General features: G+C 28.0%; 2 protein-coding genes across 2 annotated transcripts; both read left to right on the top strand.

Moving 5' to 3' along the window:
* The first annotated feature begins 4,820 nt into the window (after positions 1–4,820).
* LOC114366895 (cytochrome P450 86B1-like) lies at positions 4,821–9,124 on the top strand. The gene is made up of 3 exons (XM_028323922.1): positions 4,821–5,510; positions 6,008–6,854; positions 8,517–9,124. Exons 1-3 carry the CDS (start codon positions 5,095–5,097, stop codon positions 8,916–8,918), a joined length of 1,665 nt encoding a protein of 554 aa, XP_028179723.1. The 5' UTR covers positions 4,821–5,094; the 3' UTR covers positions 8,919–9,124.
* Positions 9,125–16,170: 7,046 nt separating this feature from the next.
* LOC114425368 (uncharacterized protein At5g23160-like) lies at positions 16,171–17,915 on the top strand. Its single transcript, XM_028392282.1, has 2 exons — positions 16,171–16,664; positions 17,189–17,915. The coding sequence occupies exons 1-2, from the start codon at positions 16,293–16,295 to the stop codon at positions 17,579–17,581; spliced, it is 765 nt and encodes a 254-aa protein (XP_028248083.1). The 5' UTR covers positions 16,171–16,292; the 3' UTR covers positions 17,582–17,915.
* The last annotated feature ends 4,616 nt before the right edge of the window (positions 17,916–22,531 follow it).

Raw genomic sequence — 22,531 nt, 5'->3', positions numbered from 1 at the left:
TAGACTCACTAAAAAATTAAATAAAATTGGCTGCTCACAAGGATAATTGAAAGGAGATTCAGATTTAGAAAATTTTCTAAGTAGATCCCAAATTTTTTTTCTAAAGTAATATAATTGAAAGGATACCTATCTAATTCTGTTTTTTAAAAAAATTAATCGAAAATCTTTTTTTTTCTCTCTCCCTTGAACCCTTTGTCCTGGCAGCCTAAATTCCCTTTTCTCTTTCCCATTAACATTTCCTTCTTCCTATTGTTGCGCCTGGTAGGGGAAACTTGATTTCGACGATAGCATCTTGTGCAGAGAGAGGAGCACATAACTAAAGTCAATATCCTTTAGTAAGCCTTTAGTAACTTTGAGATATGTTATTTTTTATTAGAATGTGTCTTTGAGATCCTTATTTATCATTTGCCTACCGAGAGTATTAACAACGGGGGAACAGACCATGGATTATACAGACTCATCTTATGGAAAGAGAGGGGAATTTGGGTTGTCGTGTGAGAGACAAAGAAAACATTTTCTATTAATTTTATTTTTAAAACAGAATTACATACTTACCCTTTTATTTATATTGGTTTAAATAAAGGAAAAATGGTCTTTTTGTAATAAAAAAAATACTAGATGCTAACATAAAACTTCTAATTTTTGAGTGAGTACAGGTTAACAAACCTCATGTGTGTGTGTATATATATATATATATATATATATATATATATATATATATATATATATATATATATATATCTTATTTTTTTCTTAATTTTTTTTTCTAAATTTCATTGAAAACAACGTTAAATTTCTCCGGTATTAAACTATATAATACAAAAATACATTTATATATAAAAATATGAACAAAGAACCGATCGAAACATAATAAACTAATCTATTTTACAAAAGTTCATGACTTTAATTAAGTCTTTTATGATGATTTTTTTTGTCTTTTACCCCTGTAGCAAGCAAAAGCATATAACCGTAAGTCAATTGCAATTTGTTGGCTCATAATTTGTTATTTTAGAACTCCAGCACTGAATAATTAATAAAATAAAATGGAAATAACTATGAAGTGCAAATACCAGAAAAAAAGCCCACATCCAATATATAACAAAGCCTACAGTCTGTTAAGTAAAACTGATATAATAAACCATTCAAAAGATTAATAGTTTTATATATTAGGTTGATTTTAGAATTTTATAAATGTCATAATAAAAAGAATTTTAACTTTGAAGAAATGTCATAATAAAAAGAAAAGATATTGTGAAAGGCATGTTACTTTCGTAAAACCAAGTTTTACAGCACTGTTAATGTTTAGTATGTTTTTATGGGGTTTTTTTTTTTGAAGGAAATGTTTTTATGGTTGTTATGCTACTGTTGCTGCAGAAACCCGGAAATAACCATTTCTAGTTAAGGTCTCAATTGACTCTTAACTTTTCATATAGTTTTTTTTTTTTTTTTTTTTTTACAGGAAACTTTTTATATAGTCTATTTAAAATAATAATTGCAATTATACTGTTTCTAAACGCAATTCTTTTTAAGTGTGGAGTAGTTAAAGCAAATTGCAAAAGTGATCAATTTTTTTTCTAACGATGATGTAGTTTTCAGATATTAAAAAAATTTATAGATTGAATTCATTATTTAATTTGCTTTGAGTTTTTTTTTCTAATTATTATATTAAATAAAAGAGAAACATTATCTTTGTTTATTTCCTTCAAGGTATAGAGAAGCTACGATGGTTCTCAGCATGCACACTGGTGCAAGATGCTTGTGGTTTTGAAAACCGACACGCGATCATAAGAGTGTAATGTTGTAATCGAAAAAAAAGAGTTAATGTATTGCATCTTTATTTGAATCGGCAATAAGAGTTAATGTTCATGTATACAGCTATACGTTGCCTGCTACAAGCGTCATATCTTTAGAAAGGAAAAAATAATTGCAAGACATGTGTTGTATGATAGATAATTAAAGAAATGTCATAATAAAAAGAAAAGCTCGTCAAAGGCATGTTACTTTATTGATAAAAAAAAAAGGCATGTTACTTTCGTAAAACCAAGTTTTAGAAACTGTTAATATTTAGAATGTTTTTATATATGCTATTAATTTTCAGTCAAAAACAAAATATATACTATTAGTAGTAGTAGCAGTAGAAACCCTATCAAAAATCACCATTTTCTGTTTCTAGTTAATTTCTCATCTGATGCTTAACTTTTCATATAGTCTGTTTAAAATAATCATTGCAATTATACTTTTTATAAACACATTTTTTAATTTATAGTGTGAAGTACGTTAAACCAAATTGCAAAGTGGTTAACGATAATGTATTGTACATTAAGATTAAAATATTTATTATCTAATTTGTTTTATTTTTTTTATAGTAATTATTTCATAAGAGAGGGTAGACACTAGACAAACAAGATTTCTTTTTCACAAGTAGCAGAAGAAAAATAAAATATACAATTATTCAGTTGTTTGTTAACCTTAAATGACAACTAGCATATACAACAATTATGGTTGTTTGTTAGTCTCAAATGATCGACAATTAGGGTTAATAATAAAATAAAATGTAAAATCTTGTTATACCTCTGTAGGCGTTTGGCAATTGTTGTAATATATAAACCAAGAACAGCACAAGTTCTACTTTTTGATAAATTCCCACGTGCTGGCGAATGATAATTAAGGTAACGAATTAAAAACGTGATGTGGACAATAGTATTCAATTAAAGAGACCCACCGGTTAGTTATGGAAATATTCATATTAATGATATGGAAACGTAGAGCATTAAAACTGTACATATTTGTTCCTATACTTAGGTAATCAGATGCTGTCACCTCTTATCCTCCTTAATCGCACCATAAAAGGTGTCATTACTCATCCCAGTTACAAGTCCTATTTCACACTCAAACCAATAACTTTTAAAAATGGCAATTCTATATGTCATTGTTTTGATATTCAAGTCAAGGATAACTTTATTTCCCAATATCTTAGCGCTGTTGTAACTAAAGGAACACGAAATAGAAAAAAAAAAAATATGTTTTACAGAAGACAAACTAAATATTTTTTTTTCTAAAAAGATTCAAGTTTACAAGTGTCAATAATTTCATCTGGCACCAAAAACCTTCATGAGTTTACAATATATAATCACATGCTACGTACACCAATAAATTTCTTTTAGGAAAATGCCCTATTAATTATTTATATTGTAGATAAGTTAAATCATTAACAAAGTTTAATAAATAACTTTTAATTCTAAAATTAATTATAATCAAATCATTATAAATCAAATGTTAATAAAGTGTTTTGATTGCAGATACAATCATTTATAGCTTTTAAAAAGATCAATTATGAATTATACAAACACATGTTAGAAATAAAAATACGTGATAGTTGGATATTTTTATTTATTAAAAAAAGGTGCAATTATCTCCACAATGAAACTATAAAAAGAGAAATATGGTATTTATATAAAAAAGAGAATATCATTTTATTTTCATAATAATAAAATTCCTAAAATAAAATAAAACAATTTTTCAAAATATAAGAAAGGGATCATAGATGATACTTAAATAGTATTATCTCCAAAGTCAAACTCATCATACATATTAAAATTTAAACTTAGAAAATTAAAATTTGAAATTATAATTTTAAAAAATTAAATTATTTTAAGGCAATAACGTACCATAATTATTCTATTTTCACAAGCGTACTAGCTCTAATAGACTAATACACTTGAGTAGCACTGGTTTATATAAATATAAAAATATAGTTTGAAATATACAATCTTTTTTATTAATATTTTGTTACTTTTAAATATTCTATGAAATATAATAATTAAAATAAATAATATTTGTTCTAACTTAGGTAATCAGCTGCTGTGACCTTTCATCCTCCTTAATCATATATCCTAATTTTACACTCAAAATTAATAAGACAATGATGTACAGCAATTATTCTATTTTCACAAGCATACTAGCTCTAATACACTTGTATGGCACTGGTTTTATATAAATATAAAAATATAATTTAAAAAGTAGTTTTTACTAATTTATATTTTATTAAATATATTGTAGGTAATATTTCTAGTATAATATTTTTTTATTCAAATCAATCATAAAAATTATCAACCTTTTTGTGAGATTGTATGATTAACATAAAATATATCATTGGTAATTATATTGAAGCAATTCATTAAGTACTTCATTATAAAGTGCAACGAGTAAAGAATGATTAAATTAAATTGTTAACACGTAAGTTTAAAATCTATATTAATATCTTGTTACTTTTAAATATTCTATGAAATATATTAATTAAAATAAATAATATTTTTAATGCACATTTCAATTTAGAATAATTTATACTAATAATAATAAATATAAATTAATAAATAAATTATTATACACTTTTAATTTATATGCATTATAATAAATCAATTCATTTTTTAAAATTTTAAAATATACTTATAAATATATTCTTTTCTTCTAAACAATAATGAAAATAACATTTTCTGGTTTATATTTTCAAGATGAATTTTTTAATAATGATTTTTTATAATAATAATTTATTTTATTATATTGATTAACATAAAATTCATTTGCAAAATATATTCAAATTAATGAATGGAATATTTAACAATATTATTATAAGTTGTGTATTGCATGTAATTAATAAATATATGAAAATGGATTGAATGTCCTTTCATGTTGGACGCTCACATGATAGATAACTATATATTATATGAAAATTCAGAGTCTATTATATTTATTTCTTCATAAAAAATTAAATAAGTTGCACCATACTAAAGTTTGTGTAGTATATAAGAAGAGAAAGATATACATAAATTCAATAGAAGAGAGAAAGCATCCATATATGTTCCCAAAGTGAGTGAATCCCCCTTCAAACTAAAAGACACCACACCACAACCACAACACAACACAAGCAAGAAATTTCAGTGACTGCAACAACAAAAACAACCAATTGGCCACAAAACATATTCTTCACCTTATTACCAAGTATATCAAGACCGCTTAATTGGTAAAACCAAAGCACTTTCCCCCCATAACAAACGTGATCAAGACACTCATAAATTTCACCACTACTTAGCCCTCATGCATCACAACATCTCCAACAATCATTCCTTCATTGTGACCAAATTAGCCACCAACAACATCACCACCACCAACATGAACTTTTTCTCCCTCATTTTTTTCCTCTTGCAACACGTCCACATCTTTGAACTCACCATTGCAACCGCAATGTTCATAGCCCTTAGAGCTTGGCGTTCTAAGAGGCACCATGGCCTACCCATTTGGCCAATCCTTGGAATGCTCCCTTCCCTTCTCTATGGAATCACAACCAACTTGTATGAATGGCTCAGTGAAGTCCTCATCCGCCAAAATGGAACCTTCACATTCCAAGGCCCGTGGTTCGCTAGCCTCGACTGTGTCCTCACCTCCGACCCTCGCAATCTCGAATACCTCCTCAAAACCAAGTTCTCCTCCTTCCCCAAGGGAAGATTCTTCAGGTATGTTTGAAACCAAACAACAACAACACTCTTAAGAAAATATAAGACACAACTCTTGACGATACAGTTTCTTATGTGCTGTTCATACTGTTCTCTGATCAGAATTAGACTTACATCTTGGTAATACGTCATAAAAACTTCACTTTTAAGTTGTATGTAAGTTTTGCTCAAATATACTTCCTTTTTGTTCCACTTTATATAGCGTTTTAGTTAGGAGGAAAAAAAATGTTCTAAATTAGTTGTCCTTTTAGAAAACCAACAAAGCAAATTACGAATTTGGCACTCAAAATGCGTGATGAATTAATCAAAGTAGTATGTAGTTTCTATCAAATATAGTCCTCTCATTCCTCCACTTTATGTGATGTTTTAAATATATATATATATATATATATATATATATATATATATATTCCGAATTAGTTGTCGTTTTAGAAATCCAATTAATGAAGCATGTTACGAATTTGACCCACAAAATTGGTCCATTTTTGGACGACAAGGTACACACTTCGTGACCTGCTGGGAAACGGCATATTCAACGCAGACAAGGAGGCATGGCAGCGGCAAAGGAAGACGGTGAGCCTGGAGTTCCACTCCACAATGTTCAGAAACCTAACCGCAGAGTCACTTTTGGAGCTCGTCCACAAAAGACTCTTACCCTTGCTAGAGTCATGTGTGAACAAATCACGTGTCATAGACCTTCAGGATGTTCTACTAAGGCTCACTTTCGACAACGTGTGCATGATAGCTTTTGGCGTTGACCCTGGTTGCTCACAGCCCCACTTGCCAGATATTCCATTCGCCACAGCTTTTGAGGATGCAACTGAAACCTCAATGAGGAGGTTCATCACCCCGGTGTGGATGTGGAAGTTCATGAGGCATCTCAATGTTGGTGTGGAAAAGAGGTTGAAGGAGTCAATAGAGAAGGTTGATGAGTTTGCTGAGAGTGTTATTATGACAAGGAAAAAGGAACTTGCTTTGCAGCATGACAAGTCTGATTTGTTGACTGTGTTCATGAGGCTTAAGGATGAGAATGGAATGGCTTATTCAGATAAATTTTTGAGGGACATTTGTGTCAACTTCATTTTGGCTGGGAGGGACACTTCTTCTGTGGCTTTGAGTTGGTTTTTCTGGCTTTTGCATATGAATCCTCAAGTGGAGGAGAAGATTTTGGCTGAGATTTGTAGGGTGGTGCTTAGTCAAAGGGAAGGGTTAAAGAAGGAAGAGGTTGTTGTTGGGAGTTGTTTGGCATTTAGGCCTGAGGAGATAAAGAAGATGGATTATTTGCATGCTGCCCTTTCAGAAGCTCTCAGGTTATATCCTTCTGTTCCTGTGGATCACAAGGAGGTAACTACTGTTCAACTTTTCTACTTTTTAAATTGCTTTTGTTAGTTAACATCAACACTCTTAATAAAGGTTGATGTTAAAAGGAACAAAAAGTTAAAAAAAAATTACTGAAAAAGAAAGGGAATAACAGATTTTTTTATAATTTCTGCAAGGATAAAACTAATTAGATTCAATTAATTCATAGGTGTTTTTGAAGTTTTTATTCAGAATTAGAGTCTTACATGGATAATATGTATTAAAAGTTAGTGCAAATTATGGTAGCAAAACTTCAATTTTGATTTGAAAATAACATCATAAACACCTATAAAATTCTATCTAAATTCTAATAAAAACTTTCCACCACTTGGAGTTCCTTAACTTCTACTGGCCCTAGGGAAATAAATTAATTTACTGGGAGAGGTTAACAATTTTTGTTTTTCTATAGTTATTTTTATTATTCCTTATTGATCTGCTCCACTATGATTCCATTTGGTAATTGACTTCGAAAGGGTTGATCACTAAGAGTAGAAGAATCCTTTTTATTTGCTTTTGTGTTCATATTAAATTCTTCTGTGCACTGCATGTTGGTTATAAGTAACTACTATCGTTTTGCTGTTTCCCTTCCCTGCAACCAATTATGTTGATTTCACATTAAATTTCTTCAGAGTAAATTTCATGCATTTGAGTTAAGAGAGCCAAGCATTAACTTTGGTCAACTACTTGTTTACCTAATAACATGCGAAATCTTAGTCAGCCCTATAATTTTTACAGTATTTTTTTTAACGTAGACATAGAATATTTGTCATACCAATAGCCGAATCATAAATACTGTAACGGTAGATCGAGCAAAAACTCAAAACGAATCTGGTCTTGAAATGTAGCACACATTATTACCTGCAAAATTGCATCTGTCAAATGTTCCGGGCACCACCCATTTAGTTGAGAAGATCACACAATTCAAGGTAATGTTATTAAATGCAACTTGGGATGGGAACCAAGATTGAATGCATGTTTTTTTTTTTCCTTTCTTTCTAGAAAGTAGCACTTCTCATTGGAGTATTATTAAGAAACAGAGTAGATGGGTTACTCTAATCTATATATGTACAAATATTTAACAAGCTTAAATCAAAGAGATACAAAGAAACAACATACTAGAACAAATGGTTGTAAACAAAACATACTAGCATAAATTGTACATTTTTTTTTATATAGTGTAACATACAATATTAATATACCAATTAAAAAAGGAACAATGAATTAATACACCAATTAAAAAAGAAAATGGACAATATTAATACAGCAACACACATTGAATGCAATTGTCAATTGTCTGATAGAAGTTCAAATTAAATTATGATCCATTTTTAATTCAGGTAAAAGAAAATGAACAATATCAATACACGAATATTAATACATATCAAGATCTAACTTTTACAAGAAAGCAACGCACAATATTGAATGCAGTTGTCAATTGTTTGATAAAAGTTCAAATTAAATCATATGATCATCTTTAATTCGGGTAAAAGAAAATGAGCAATATTAATAGATATTAATGTAACCAAAAAAATATTAATACATATTAAGATCTAACTTTTACAAGAAAGCAACACACAATATTGAATGCAATTGTCAATTGTTTGATGGAAGTTCAAAATAAGTTATAATCATGATTTTTAAATTTAGGTGGTGGAAGATGTGACTTTCCCAGATGGAACAGTGCTATTGAAGGGGACAAAAGTGATATATTCAATTTATACAATGGGGAGAATGGAGAGCATATGGGGCAAGGATTGCAAAGAATTCAAGCCAGAAAGGTGGCTAAGAGAGAATGGACACTTCATGAGTGAGTCTGCTTACAAATTCACTGCCTTCAATGGAGGGCCTCGCTTGTGCTTAGGCAAAGACTTTGCATACTATCAAATGAAATATGCTGCAGCCAGCATCATTTTCCGCTACCGTGTTAAGGTGCTGGAGAACCACCCTGTTGTGCCAAAGCTTGCTTTAACTCTATACATGAAGCATGGCTTGAAAGTCAACCTTCAAAGGCGTGATGCAGCAGAAATTGACAAGTACTTCAAAGTTTAGATAATATTAATGAATTGGTAATTAATATTTGTTATGATTTATATATATGGGGGTGTGAGAATTATTTCTATACGTTTTCCAGTTATAAGTAAGGCTTGATGTAAGTAAACATATATATAGACTTGGGGATGCATAATATTAATGGAGGTTATTCAGTGTGTTATTTTAAAAAATAAAATAGAAGATGTAGTTTCCTAAACTATAAATATATAGGTGTAATAATTTTCGTAATATATAGTCATAATAATATTCATATATTGGAATTAAATGAGGTGTCAAGCATAAAAAAAATTAATAATATGATAAATAAATATTGTCACATATATAGATATGTCATAAACACTAGTACCTTAATTAAAAAGATCGAGAAGTTGTAACGAGAAAAATATCTTAAATTAGAATAAGATAATCGGAGTCTACCCAAAACCTGAGGAAAAATTATACAAATTGAAATCTGGGAGTTTAAATATATAAACATTGAAGAAATAAAATAGAAAAATATAAGATTTTACTTAAATGAATTATAAAGAAAAAATTTATTACCTTCTGAATTTTAAAAATTGAGGGATTACAAGTGCACCCCTGACGTTAATGTAGGTCTGCCAATCAAGAGTAGCTTTGAAAATAAGTTGCATACCTTAATTTTTATCTTCTTCTCATTCTAAATTAACCAATATGAAATAATGAAATATATTTTTAGTTTAAAAAGAACTCTTATAAACTAAAATTGTCAAACAGTTTGAGCTTTTTTAAGTTTTTATTTTTAATTTTAACTTGGACTACAAAAATGATAAATTTAAAATAATTTAGGAAATTACTAATTTAAGAAATAGATTGTTTCTTTGGATTTTTTTGTAGCTGCATGCGGGTGTGAAATCTGATTAGTCATAGTATCAGTTAACACCGGTCGACCCCTTGTAACGATTAACTCAAGGAAGAAACTCCATTCCATGATTTACTCCAAAGAAACTTTCCAAACATTGATGTTTCTGGTGGATGCAGACGCGATTTATTGTTTTGGACATTCGTATTTATTATTGTTATTATGTATTTAACTTTTTTTTATGTTGTATATACAATTTTTTCATCCAATTTTGGTTGGAATTGATGGAAAAAATTATATTTGAATTGATACTTGATAATTTTATTAGTTTCATATTAAATTATTTACAAATTTTAATTTTAAATATATTTGCATCATGATATTTTTCCTTTCAACTTGAATTATTTCAAAAAATATATTAAGTCATTTACCTACATAAATTTCATTTTTAGTTTTATTATGGTTAATTCTATTTTAAATTAAATTAGTTTTAAAAATAAATTTTTTATTAAATATTTTTTTGAATAAATATCATAAGAAATGAAACTCTATTAAAATATTTATTTATTTATTTCATGATTAAATTTCAATCAAATATTCATCAATCATAAAATCTTGTATAATTTTCATTTAAAAGGTCTAAATTTTAGTATAATAAAAAAATATGATTAAATAAATTTGCATAATTAATTTATATTAATTCATTACATATTTTTCGTGAATAAATGTCATAACAAATACAACTTTATTAAAATAAATAAATAAATATTTTTTCATGATTACATTTTTTTCAAATATTAACGGAAAGATATATTTTCATCAATAATAAAATCTTGTATTATTGTTATTTACAAGGTCTAAATTTTAGTATAGTAAAAAATGTTATTAAATAATTTTGTATAATTATTTTATAATAATCATTACAAAGGATACAATAATTTGTCATATTATTGTTGACTAAAATATACACAAAATAAAACTTATATAAAAAACAAAATAAAAATTAAATTCATATAATAGTTAGTGTAAAAAATTTATTGCAAAATATTTTTATTAATCCTACTGAAAAATATATTATAATTAAGATAACTGTTATTAATGAATAAAAATAAAATTTTTATTGATTGTATTTATTATTTTGGTGAACGAATATGAGACTTTCACTTGACATCACTCCATATAACAAAATTATATATATATATATATATATATAGATTGATGAATTGGCAGCATAATTGTATGTATTCTCGTGTTAATGGATTGGTTGATTTGATAAATTAAATTTCATTTTAATATAATCAAAAATAAATTGTAGCATTTATTATTTTATTTTATTGAATTTAACTAATTTGAATTAACTAATTAAAATAGAATTAACTATATTTAATTAATGTTGAATGAATATGGAGTTATCACATGATATTTTTTATTGAATAAAATTTACTTTTATATAATATAGTAGATATCATATTTTGATCATATATATATGTATATCCTAATTGACTTAGTTTATAATATTTTGATATATATATATATATATATATTTAATTCTATTCAATGTGAGAATTTTAGTATTAGATTTTTACTTTATCGACAATGATTTAATGGTGATTCTTTTTTCTTGGACGACTTTAATCATTTATCAGTGTTTGATTTGCATCTTAATTCAACTTGTAGGTAATTTTTTTCATGGTTCAATTCTCAACAAAAGCACCAATTGATAGGACTTAAGCATAAGACGAGAGCTTAATCCAAAAAATTAATTCATCATATGATAGAAGCTCAAGGCTTAAATACCACATCAAATATAGTTTATTTGTGGGAGCTGGAACAGTGGGGAATAGCGAGAGTTAGGAAAGTTATTTCTGTTGTTCTCACGGTGAGTACATGGATACTTTTTGTGTTCAGTGGCCTCCTTGGTTATCCATATTTATTGCTTAGGAGTAGTGATAAATTAGGCTTTTTTACTAAATGGGGCAATTTTTTTTTTTCATTTATGGTGGATTTTAAATTATTATAAAAAATAAGATAAGTCATATGTTATAATTTCTAATTCTTTTGAATTAGAAGTCAAAATACCCATTATAACTTTTTTTTTTACCTTTTTAATTGAAGTGTAATATTTTTTATGACTTCAATTCATTTATTTTTATTTACGACTTTAAAATTGTATGTTTTTTTTATCTTACAACTTTGACTTTGAAGTAGTAAGTTTAATTGTTTTTCATATATCTTATGACTTTGAAATCATTTTTTTAAAGTTTTTTTTTGTTTTAAGATATTTTATTTAGTTTAACTTTCTTTTGTTTTGCTTTCAATTTTTTAAAATATTTTAAATAATTTTATTTATTAAATAAATATTTTTATTTTTAATTATTATTAGTTTTATTTAATATCTTGTATATTATTTTTATATAGTTTTATTTAATATGTTATATATTTTTTTGATATTGTTTTATTTAAAATATTTTATATAGTTTTTGAATATTTTTTTTATTTAATATATTTTGCATATTTAAAATTTAGAAATTATTTTAATAATGTTATTGAATTGATTTGTTTTGTAAATGAAATAAAAACTAAAATAATCTTATTTAAGATTTTTTTATTCAAAATAGTTAAATTTTAAAACAAATATTAAAATATTTTGTCACTAATATTAACTTATAATTTATGAAATAATATTATTTATTAAATATTAAGGAATTTAATGTTAAAAACATCTAATAATTTAATAATAAAAACAATTGTTAAATTAAAAACAACATAATATATTAATATAATATGAACAATACAAATTATAGAGAAACATAAAAAGTAAAAACTATATTAATCGTTTACTTATTTGGATGGATAACTATTATGGTTATGTTTAAAAAAACATTTAAGTGTCTTGGATTTTTAAATTAAAGTATTTTAAAATTTATGCATTTTATATTATTTATTTAAATTATAAAACAAATCAAATTCAATAAAATTATTAAAAAAATTATCTAAATTTTAAATACACAAAATATATTAAATAAAACAGTATTAAAAAATTATATAAAATATTTTTAATAAAACAGTATTAAAAATATATAACATATTAAATAAAACTAATAACAAGTAAAATTTAAAATATTTAGTTAATAATGAAAAAATAAAATTATTTATAAAAATGAAAGCAAAATATAAGAAAATAAAACATTATAAAAAATTCTAAAATAAACTTTAAACATAAAAAAATACGACTTCAAAATCGTAAAATATAAAAAAAAAACTTCAAAGTCTTAAGATAAAAAAAAGAAGAAAAAAACATATACAATTCTGAAATTGTAAATAAAATAAGTTAAATTGAAGTGGTAAAAAGTTTTATCACTTTAGTTAAAAATAAAAAAAGAATTATAACATATATTGTAACTTTTAACTGAAAGGTCTTGCTACCTGTTATTACTCATCCCATCTTTTATAATAATTTAAAATCAATCCTAAAATGAAACAAGCAAACAAAATTTGGCCTCATTTAATAAAAAAAGCCGATAAATTAAGTCTAACCAAGACAACAGTTAAATCTGTAATTAACATTTGGTATTGCTGGTACCAATTTATTTATTCATACAAATTGATTTGCAGATAAAAAGAAAATCTAGTTTATTTTACTTAACGTGGAGCTCCTAACATGGTTAATAATTTCCGACCTTTCTTTCATGCTAATTACGTTGAAGGGTTGGATTATATATCCTTGTAACCCCTTTTATAATATTTGTTTACTTGAACAATATTCATGTGGATTTATGCTGGCCGATCCATCAAATTAATCTCACACTGTGTTATTGTCAACTTTAATTAGAACAAACTTTTCGGTGGAAACAAAGTAGGGTCTTTTGCTCTAAAGATTTGACCAGATGGAAATTTACACGATTAGATACGCTATATGTATTCTATATTGAATATCTCAGTAGCAACCAGATTTTCAGAAAACTTACGTCTTTTTTTTTTTTATATTGTTTTACTTTTTTGTTTGTGTCTCTGTCTCATCATATATTTAAGTTCAAATTAAATGAGAAGTTTGAATCTAAGAAGTTTCTATAATAATTTAATTTAATATGCGTAACCAACGAAAAGAAACTGCTCTAATAGTCGCCTTTCTTTGTCATACACACAAAACGAGTGTGCGAATTAATAGGGATGCCTTTTCTTTTATAAATTTATGCTCTGATCTAGCTACAGTAAATTACTGAACTCTATTTTTTTTTTTGGATAAACACGTGAAAATGTAAATACAAATTTGAAAGATTATATTTAATAGAATTAAGCCGTGTTTTTTTTTTTATCTATGAAAAATTGAAGAGAAGTACTAGGGGTCAATCAAGTGAATTATGCTGTGTTTTTCTTCCCAATGAAAGGAGCTTATATATAAATACTAAAGCATGTCCTAAATTTACAACTAAAATCCTGATAACAATATGATCGCCATAAAAAAGAAAACAACAACAATAAGGTCGCTATATTTGAATGTCAATACACACTACAACATTTCTGCAAATTACATTAGTCAATTAGCATCAATTTAGACACCAATTCTAATTAATCAAATTAACATAATAGATAGTTGGGTTTTTTAAGCATGTTGCTAAGGGTTCGATTCTTAACTATGTAAATAAAAAAAAAAAAACTTTGTTGGAAGAGACAAAATCCACTTGATTTCTATGTCTCATAAAGAATTAATCTTTGATTATTGATTGGAGGATATTATTTGTGAAAAAAAAACACTAATAAGCTATTTCAACTTGACCAACACGTACTACTTTATTTTTTTAAAATAGGCTACACCAGAGTACACAATAAAAAATATGTTTTCATTATTATATGTTGACGAGAAAGAAAAATATAAAATGTGATGGTGAAATGGTAACTTACTACATTTTTGTAAAAGTAAGAATTGAAAAGAGCAACAAAAAAAAAAGAAAGAGGGTGAGAATAGCAGCCCCTATTTTAATTGGCTGACCCAAAACTGCCATCAGCCCATTGTGACCAATACTAAAAAAAAAAACAAAAAATTCCATCAAAACATGCAATTCATGTGGATTTATGATGCTGGTCTATCCATCGATATCTCCCACGGTGTTATTGTCAACCTAGAACAAACTTTTGGGTGGAAACAGGTAGGATTTTCTGTTCTAATTAAAGGTTTGACAAGATGGAAATTTACATGAAGCCAAGGCAACGAATTAGATATGGTACGCATTCTATATTCAATTATCGATCTCAGCAACAATCAGATTTTCAGAAAACTTATGTCATTTTCTTTTTTATATTCTTGTTTCTGTCTCTGTCTCCTCTTATTTAAATTCAATGGAGGCTATTCTTCACTTGATTGCTCTCCAAGTTTGAAACTAAGAAGTTTTTATAATAATTTATTTTAATAACTAACGGATTGAAACTCCTCTAATAGTAGCCTTTCCTTATCACACACACAAACACGAATGTTCTAATTAATGAATAGGGAAGCCTTTTTCTTTTTATAAATTCATGTTCTGATGCAGCTACAGTAAATTCCCACCCAATTTCCGTATTCATGATTCTAGACTCTATTTGTAATTTTCATTACCTCACTTGACTTTTTTGTTTAGTTAAACACGTGAACTACATGTATAATTGTCCAATAAAACTACGATTATAAATGAAAAATTCAAAGAATATATATAATGACATTAAACCTCGTTTTTCTTCCTAAATAAGTGAAAGGAACTTTATTATATAGATATTATTTTTTTATTGAACGGAGACTAACAGCCAGAGCTAAAAAAAAAAGTCCTCCGGGGATAAGAAACACTCTAATAGCCAACTAACAACAAATTACAATAAATTAAAAGAAAGGAACTGAATCAAACAAGTAAACCCCAAAAGGTAAATCATGAACATTTCTGGCTAATATCAGCAACTTAATTACGTACCTTCAATCTTTAATTAGACAATCAATGCTTAATATACTGATTATTGTGATTAAGAGGGCCACTAAGAAGCTTCATAGTAAGCTAGCTAACATTTAAAATTTGTTTGAAGCAAGACATTCTTAGTTTCTCGTCAAGGCGTCAAGCCTACTGTAACTAATTACATTCGTATGGTTTTACCTTGTGGCCCCCATGTGTGTCTGGAACAGGCATGCACGTAAACTAGAAGTACCCTTAAAAAAAGCCTCCATATAAATATTAAAGTTCAGTGGGAAGAGAATGAATGAATTAATGAGGAAACGTGAGGAAGGTGTAAACGTGTAAGGAAGGGTTGGACTAAACTAAAGGACGAAGTCCAAGTCTTCCATCCAAAAATTAAACCCCAACATTATATTCATTAATTCAACAAAACCATTTCCTGTATATCGATCCTACCCCTCATCATATTATATTATTTTAATTACCACATCATCATCATCGTCATCACTAGCGGCTAATTAGCCAACCACAATTCAAATCTCAAAAATCCTCCTTCATCATCCTAGTAATTATAGCCATGTTCATCACCCTCCTATATTACTATTCCTAGTCTCTCACACACCCTCTCTTCCATACATGGCCAAACCCAAAGGCTCTTCAAAACCCAAAACCTCTATTTTTCTTTGTTGCTTTGGGTCTTCCCATGCCATGGAATCATCACCCACAAAAGGGTCTTATGATCCTATTATCTCAGAGATGAAGAAGAAGAAGAAGAAGAAGAAAAGTACTTCTACTAGTTGGTTTTCGTGGCGAAGGATTCGATTACTCAAAAAGAGCTCAGCTTACCAAACGGTGCCGCTTGAAGCCTCAACCTCTGTTCATAACCATGTTCCTTATTCCAAGTCCAAGTCAACCTTTCACCATAAACCTCAAGCTCCGACCACCAATCCCTCGCTGCCACAGCTAGCTCCAGTGCTCCCCGGCACACCCTACTATACCCCCACACAAGTATTTATTTATTTTTCATTATTATGCCAATTATTTTTCGATATTTCCTAACATTTTTAGTTACATGATTTTTTTTTATCTCAAAATTTAATATATAGCTATGTTTTTGGTTAACCAAAAAGAGAAAAAAAAAAGAATAATAATGTATTTTTTTGTTAGGTTAAACAATAAAATAGAGAGAAAATTGATTTTAATTAAAAATGAAAATTTTGATTTTTTTTTCTTTTTAAACTTAAATTTTAAATATTTTTTAATTTATTTTCCCTCCATTCAGATAAACCGGAAATTGGAGTGTTAATGTTTTTGGGAAAATGATAGCGGAAAATGAGAAAAAAATTATTAAAATATATAAAATAATATTGTTTATGATTTTTTTAATGATTTTCATAATTTTTTTAATTTCTTAATAGTATAATAAAAATACTGATCAGTAAGACTTAGTATATTTTTTTATTAGGAAATTAATTTTCGTTAAACTCGATGAATATGTTCTTAACTAATGTTAATTTATTACTATGTTCCAGACAAGGCATGGTGCGAGCAAGGTAGAGGACACGCGTCAACAGAGTAGAGCCTCTCCAGCATCGGCAAAACGGCAGGCGCGGCGGCTGTCGTCGTCAATGCAAGCCCAAACGACACCGAAGAAGGCCCAAAACGCGTACGACCCTGTCGTTGGGATGTCCGTGCTAGTGGTCACTTTGGTAATTATGCTATTTTGGGGTCGTTTATGCGCAATCCTCTGCACTTCGGCGTGGTTATATTGCACTCCCCGTTTCAGGAAGAGTGGTGGTTATGTAAACGACGATGAGGATCTTCAAACGACGAAATCGAAGGAGGTGGACTTGGATTCGGAGGAGTACAAGAAAAAAGTGATCATGGAGGGCCTTCTTGGGAGAAATCATAGAACTATGAATTGAACAACATTCTTGCAATTAGGTAGGTAGCTAATGGATATGGGGGTTGTTGATCTTGTCAGCTTGCCATTTTGTTGTCTAAATATATATTAAAAATGAATAACAAAGAATTGTAAATTCACGAAATTTTGTTACACAAAAAAAAAAGGATGTAAATTTTTCCTTTTTGTTTTGAATGATGATTTTGATTAAACTTTTAATTTGTTGAGTGTAGCAACTAGTAACTCAACCATTTAAACCAGATGGTCAAAATCAGATGAAGAGGCCAGAATCAAGTCTGTGGGTATTTATGGATGGAGTAGTTTTTTTATGACTTAGTTGTAAATTTTACTCCAAATTTTGTGTCTGGTGCTTAACATCAATGATCTAAGCTATTTGACACTTAACATCTCTATACATATTTCTAGACTTCAGATTCCAAAAACTCTTGTTGCACTTTGTGTCTGGTGCGCTGACCTTTATCGCAAAGGCACCTATTTAAAGTGTGTGAGGAAATTGATTTGAACTTTTTAAAAAGATAGATAACCATAAATTATGATTATATTCATCTTAGATATATTTCAAAATCCATCTTTTGATTTACTTTAGGTTTATGTCTCTATTTGAAAAGTTGATTTTTTTTAAGCAATTTCTTTTTTATATTTATCTCAAACATAAAAATTTTCCTACATAAAATAAACTCATATTTTCTTAGATGGGGTAGATTTTATCATTAAAAAAAAATCAATTTCAAAATCTGATTGGTCCATTTAATTATAAAAATAATGTTTTTGAAAAATATGACAAAATCTTCAAATATGACTACCAAACTCATGGGACCCGAGTATGTCAGGCCAATTGCAAACTCCAGTCTTGGTTGTTGGGACTTGAGTCCCAAATGTCATAATCAAGTTTTCAATCCCTACATGCCAATTTTGAGTTTTCAAGATTCATAACCAAGTTAAGTGTGTGAGACTATGTGTAGTGGGGTTTCAAAGTGACTTAGATTGATTATTAGAACCTCAAATGGATCATTGATGCTACTCTTAGTGATACTTGAAGAGTTTTTATTTTTATAAGGTGATACTTGAAGAGTTTAGAAGACATACCTAAGACATAAACTCTTGTTCTTCAATATTGGTCTTGAACTTTGATTCCGTTGTTTCTTTCTTCTATTTTTGGCTTTGGCTTGACTTGTTGATTGTGCTTTAACTTGTTGGCTTTTGTTTTCATCAAAATCCAATGGTAAGACTTCATTGGATCTTCATCTTGAATGCTTGGAAGTCCACAGATCAGGGAATCATGTTTTCAGTGCATATATTTAATGCTTATAATTAATACATATAAAAAAAGGAAAAATACCCATAAATGACTTATTTTTTTAGTAGTTCACTTGTACTTGATATATATTTCAATATTTGACTTATATTTGAACCAATTTGTATTTCATATTACATATTATATATCAGTATTTCACTCTTTTTTTCTAATACGCTTGATTCTCCTGCAAAAAATAATTTTAATTGCATAATATCGAATAGAAAAAATTTAAATGAAATTTAGTTTATGAAATTATTAAGATTTTATAACATTCAGCATATAACAAATATTAACTATTGGGATCACGTACATTTTATAGCATTCTAGAATCTAGTTTTAAGAATATTATAAAATTAAAATTTGAAAACTAATATTTCAACATTTACATATAAGGCTTAAATATTTTGTTTTATCTCTGTAAGTATGTTTTTTTCATTTTTCTTCATATAAGTTTATTTTTTTTAGTCTTTTGTAAATTTGTGTTTTTTTAATTTTGCTCTCTTGAGACATTTTGCTCATTTTTTAAAAATATGATTTTTTTTTGTAATTTTGATCCCTTTAAGATTTTGATTTTTTTATTTATAGTTCTTTGTATTTACGGAGATAAAAAACATATTTAAGTCCATTTTTAAATATATGTTCGGTAAATATGTTTTTGAAAATAATTTTTAGGAAAAAAAATACAAAAAGTACATAGGGGATACAAAGAGGGAAATTCTTTTTCCCACTTTTTAGTCTTGCTATTCAGGTAGGCTAACGGTAGTTCTTCTTCCCCATGGTCTTCAGCCTATGCTTTCAACCAAGGCATCATCATCTTGGTCACTTTAACTGATTTAAAATCAATCTATGTAATTTTGTCTGCTAAACGTTTTCTTCTTTTGTCCGTATATTTTAATTAATGCTTCATGATAACATTTAATTAGTTGGTTCCTCATTGGAGTAACAACCATGTCTATTCCTCTTCAATGGAAGAGGTTGGTAAGTAAACAGTAATGTGGCACGTATTACATAGAAGATCCACTAATACTATTTTTGGAACGCCAATGATATTTTAAATAGTTAAAAATATTGGCCCATATGGTTGATTACCTATGACTTCAATTTTGGTGAATGAAATATTTTTATTAGAATTAAATGTATTTTTGTCTTTTTAATTTTTAATCTTTATAAATTTATTTTTTTTATTTTAATTTTTGTAAGTTTGCTTTTTTATTTATTTTGGTTTTCATAAGATATTTTATTTATTTTTAATTCGTGTATGATTGTATTTTTTTAATTTTGATCCCTTCAAAATTATAAAATTTTTCTTTATAATTTCTATAAATTTGCGTTTAAAGAGACCAAAACTAAAAAAATATAAACTTATAAGACTAAAAATAAAAAAATATTTTATAGAAACCAAAATTATAAAAACACGAACTTGGGAGAAAAGTTTAAAAAATGAACTTATATAAACTAAAAATAAAAAATACTAACGTAGCCAAAAAAATATATTTAATTTTTTTATTATAATTAAGTTATATATTGTCAAATTATTACCACAACCCAACTCTTTCCGTACAAATGATAGTACATAATTAGATAAAAGTAAAAAAAAAATAGTCACAATTAAATAAAATATGTATGATATTACATTTAGTACTTGTCCGATATTCTGATAATTATTGTTCCTTTTTATAGCCTTTTTCGTTTTGTTTATGTGATATGTAAACCATGTATGTAACATGTAGTTACCTTTTTATGCATGTTTGAGGTAAAAATAATAATATTTCTAACCATAGCTAGCATTTTATAAGAATAAGATTATTATAAAACAATAATGCTTTTTTTACAGCATATAATAATAATAATGCTATAACAGTACAAATTAGTATAAAAATAGAAAATCAAGTAGATTTTACGTTCCACCAATATTGCAACTAGTAAGTGACATTTTCTAAGCCGTTGAATTCTGCCAAAAAGAAAAATTCTATCAGAGATATTCAGATTCAATTCAATGGTTAAGAAATTACCACACTGGGGATGTTGCACTAATTAGTTCTTCAACGACGAGGGTGGATGATAGAGGCTTTGATTCAAGAAAAAAAGGCATTGATTTTGTCCCCACAAATTAGTTTACTGCATTCTGTTTTGGATTTATCATTATAGGATCAATTGTGGATGCTGCTATACATGGAATTGAAGGGCCAAGGGAGAAAGATTGATGACACATTCTGATATTATAATTACACGTGAAAATCTCTCACATGCATGTCTCAAGAATTCACAAGACATTGTGTTTTTGGATTCAATGAAGGGAATCCCGTGATGACATAGTTGTCGTGTGTGTGAGATTCATGTGCAAACAATGAATCCAAGGTGTGAAGAAACAATGAGGGATACAGAGATTTTTTATTTTAGTTGGAAATGTATGTGGCATCTTGTGAGAGGAATTAGTACTCCATTTCAAGTTGGATTTCATGGTGTGCCAGTTACATAAGATTAAGATAGTTTCTGATCGCGTTTGATGTGTCATGTTATAACGTGTTTACGTCGTAGTGGAACACAAGCAAGAGGAAATTGGTTAAAGACATAGAAAGAAAGAGTAGTGAGGAAGAAAGCAGGAAAATAGAGGGGAGATAGTTGCAGAGGAGGGGTTAGCATAGGTTGGATCTTCTTCTTGTGAAAAGCCTCGTGATTGTGAAGCCTCTTCTGCAACGACACTTTCCCGGGGTGACTCCTATTTTGTATCTTGATAACGAAGAAAGACCAACATTACTACACTAGGAAGGATATTTATTGCAAGTCTCTTTCAGTCAGAGATAGATAACTCAGCAAGACAATTTACTTGTTGCACCCTTGGAGATCCAATATTCAAAGTTATTTGCTTCACATTGGTTGGTAGATTCTGGTGATGCGATCCAGGTTTTGAGTAGCTGATCCTCGGATTCATTTGGGTGCCTAACATTTTATTAACAATGGTAATTTATCTATACTTTGTTATTATTTCGCATTGTGTTAGTTTGCTTTTTATCCCACTTAGTTAGATGGGCTTCACATTCTGTTAGATGGTTCAAATAAACAATTCCTATTCACTTTGTATTCTTTTTTAGTGTCAGCAACCTTTAGAAGCTTTTGCCTATTTGTTATATTCCTGGAACATGGAAGTGGCTGAAATTCTTTGGTGGCATGTGCTTTACTGTGATTTTGCACCGTTTGGGATTGCATAATTCTTAATATGGCCAGAGGAAAAAACTCAGATGCAGTTATTACTATTTGCCTATTAACATGAGAGTTTTACTTTAGCAATCTACATAATAAAGGTTTGTACATGTCAACTTAGATTACCAAGGTGAAACTCCAATCATATTGGAAAATAGCACCAAAAGCACATAAGGAGTTGAATCTAATTTTGATCCATGCCAGATTGTGCCACATTCTAGTTTAATTGAAGTGCTAACATCATTCTCAGCATGCATGGTTGAAGTAGACGTGGATGCATCATTGGATTTTCTTTAGAAAAAAATACTATATAATTAGAAAGGAGGGCTAAAGCACATTGGTTAAAAAAGGATGCACCTTAATTTCATTAAATTGTGTGTGACCATTTTAAGCTGAAACTATATATGCAAAAGTGCTTTTGTTTTTACTTTTGTTATGGATGACAATGTTTGA

The sequence above is a fragment of the Glycine soja genome, chromosome 9, assembly GCF_004193775.1.
Source record: "Glycine soja cultivar W05 chromosome 9, ASM419377v2, whole genome shotgun sequence".
Lineage (NCBI taxonomy): Eukaryota > Viridiplantae > Streptophyta > Magnoliopsida > Fabales > Fabaceae > Glycine > Glycine soja.
The sequence above is the reverse complement of the archived record's forward strand: the minus strand, read 5'-3'. Positions and strand labels throughout refer to the sequence as shown.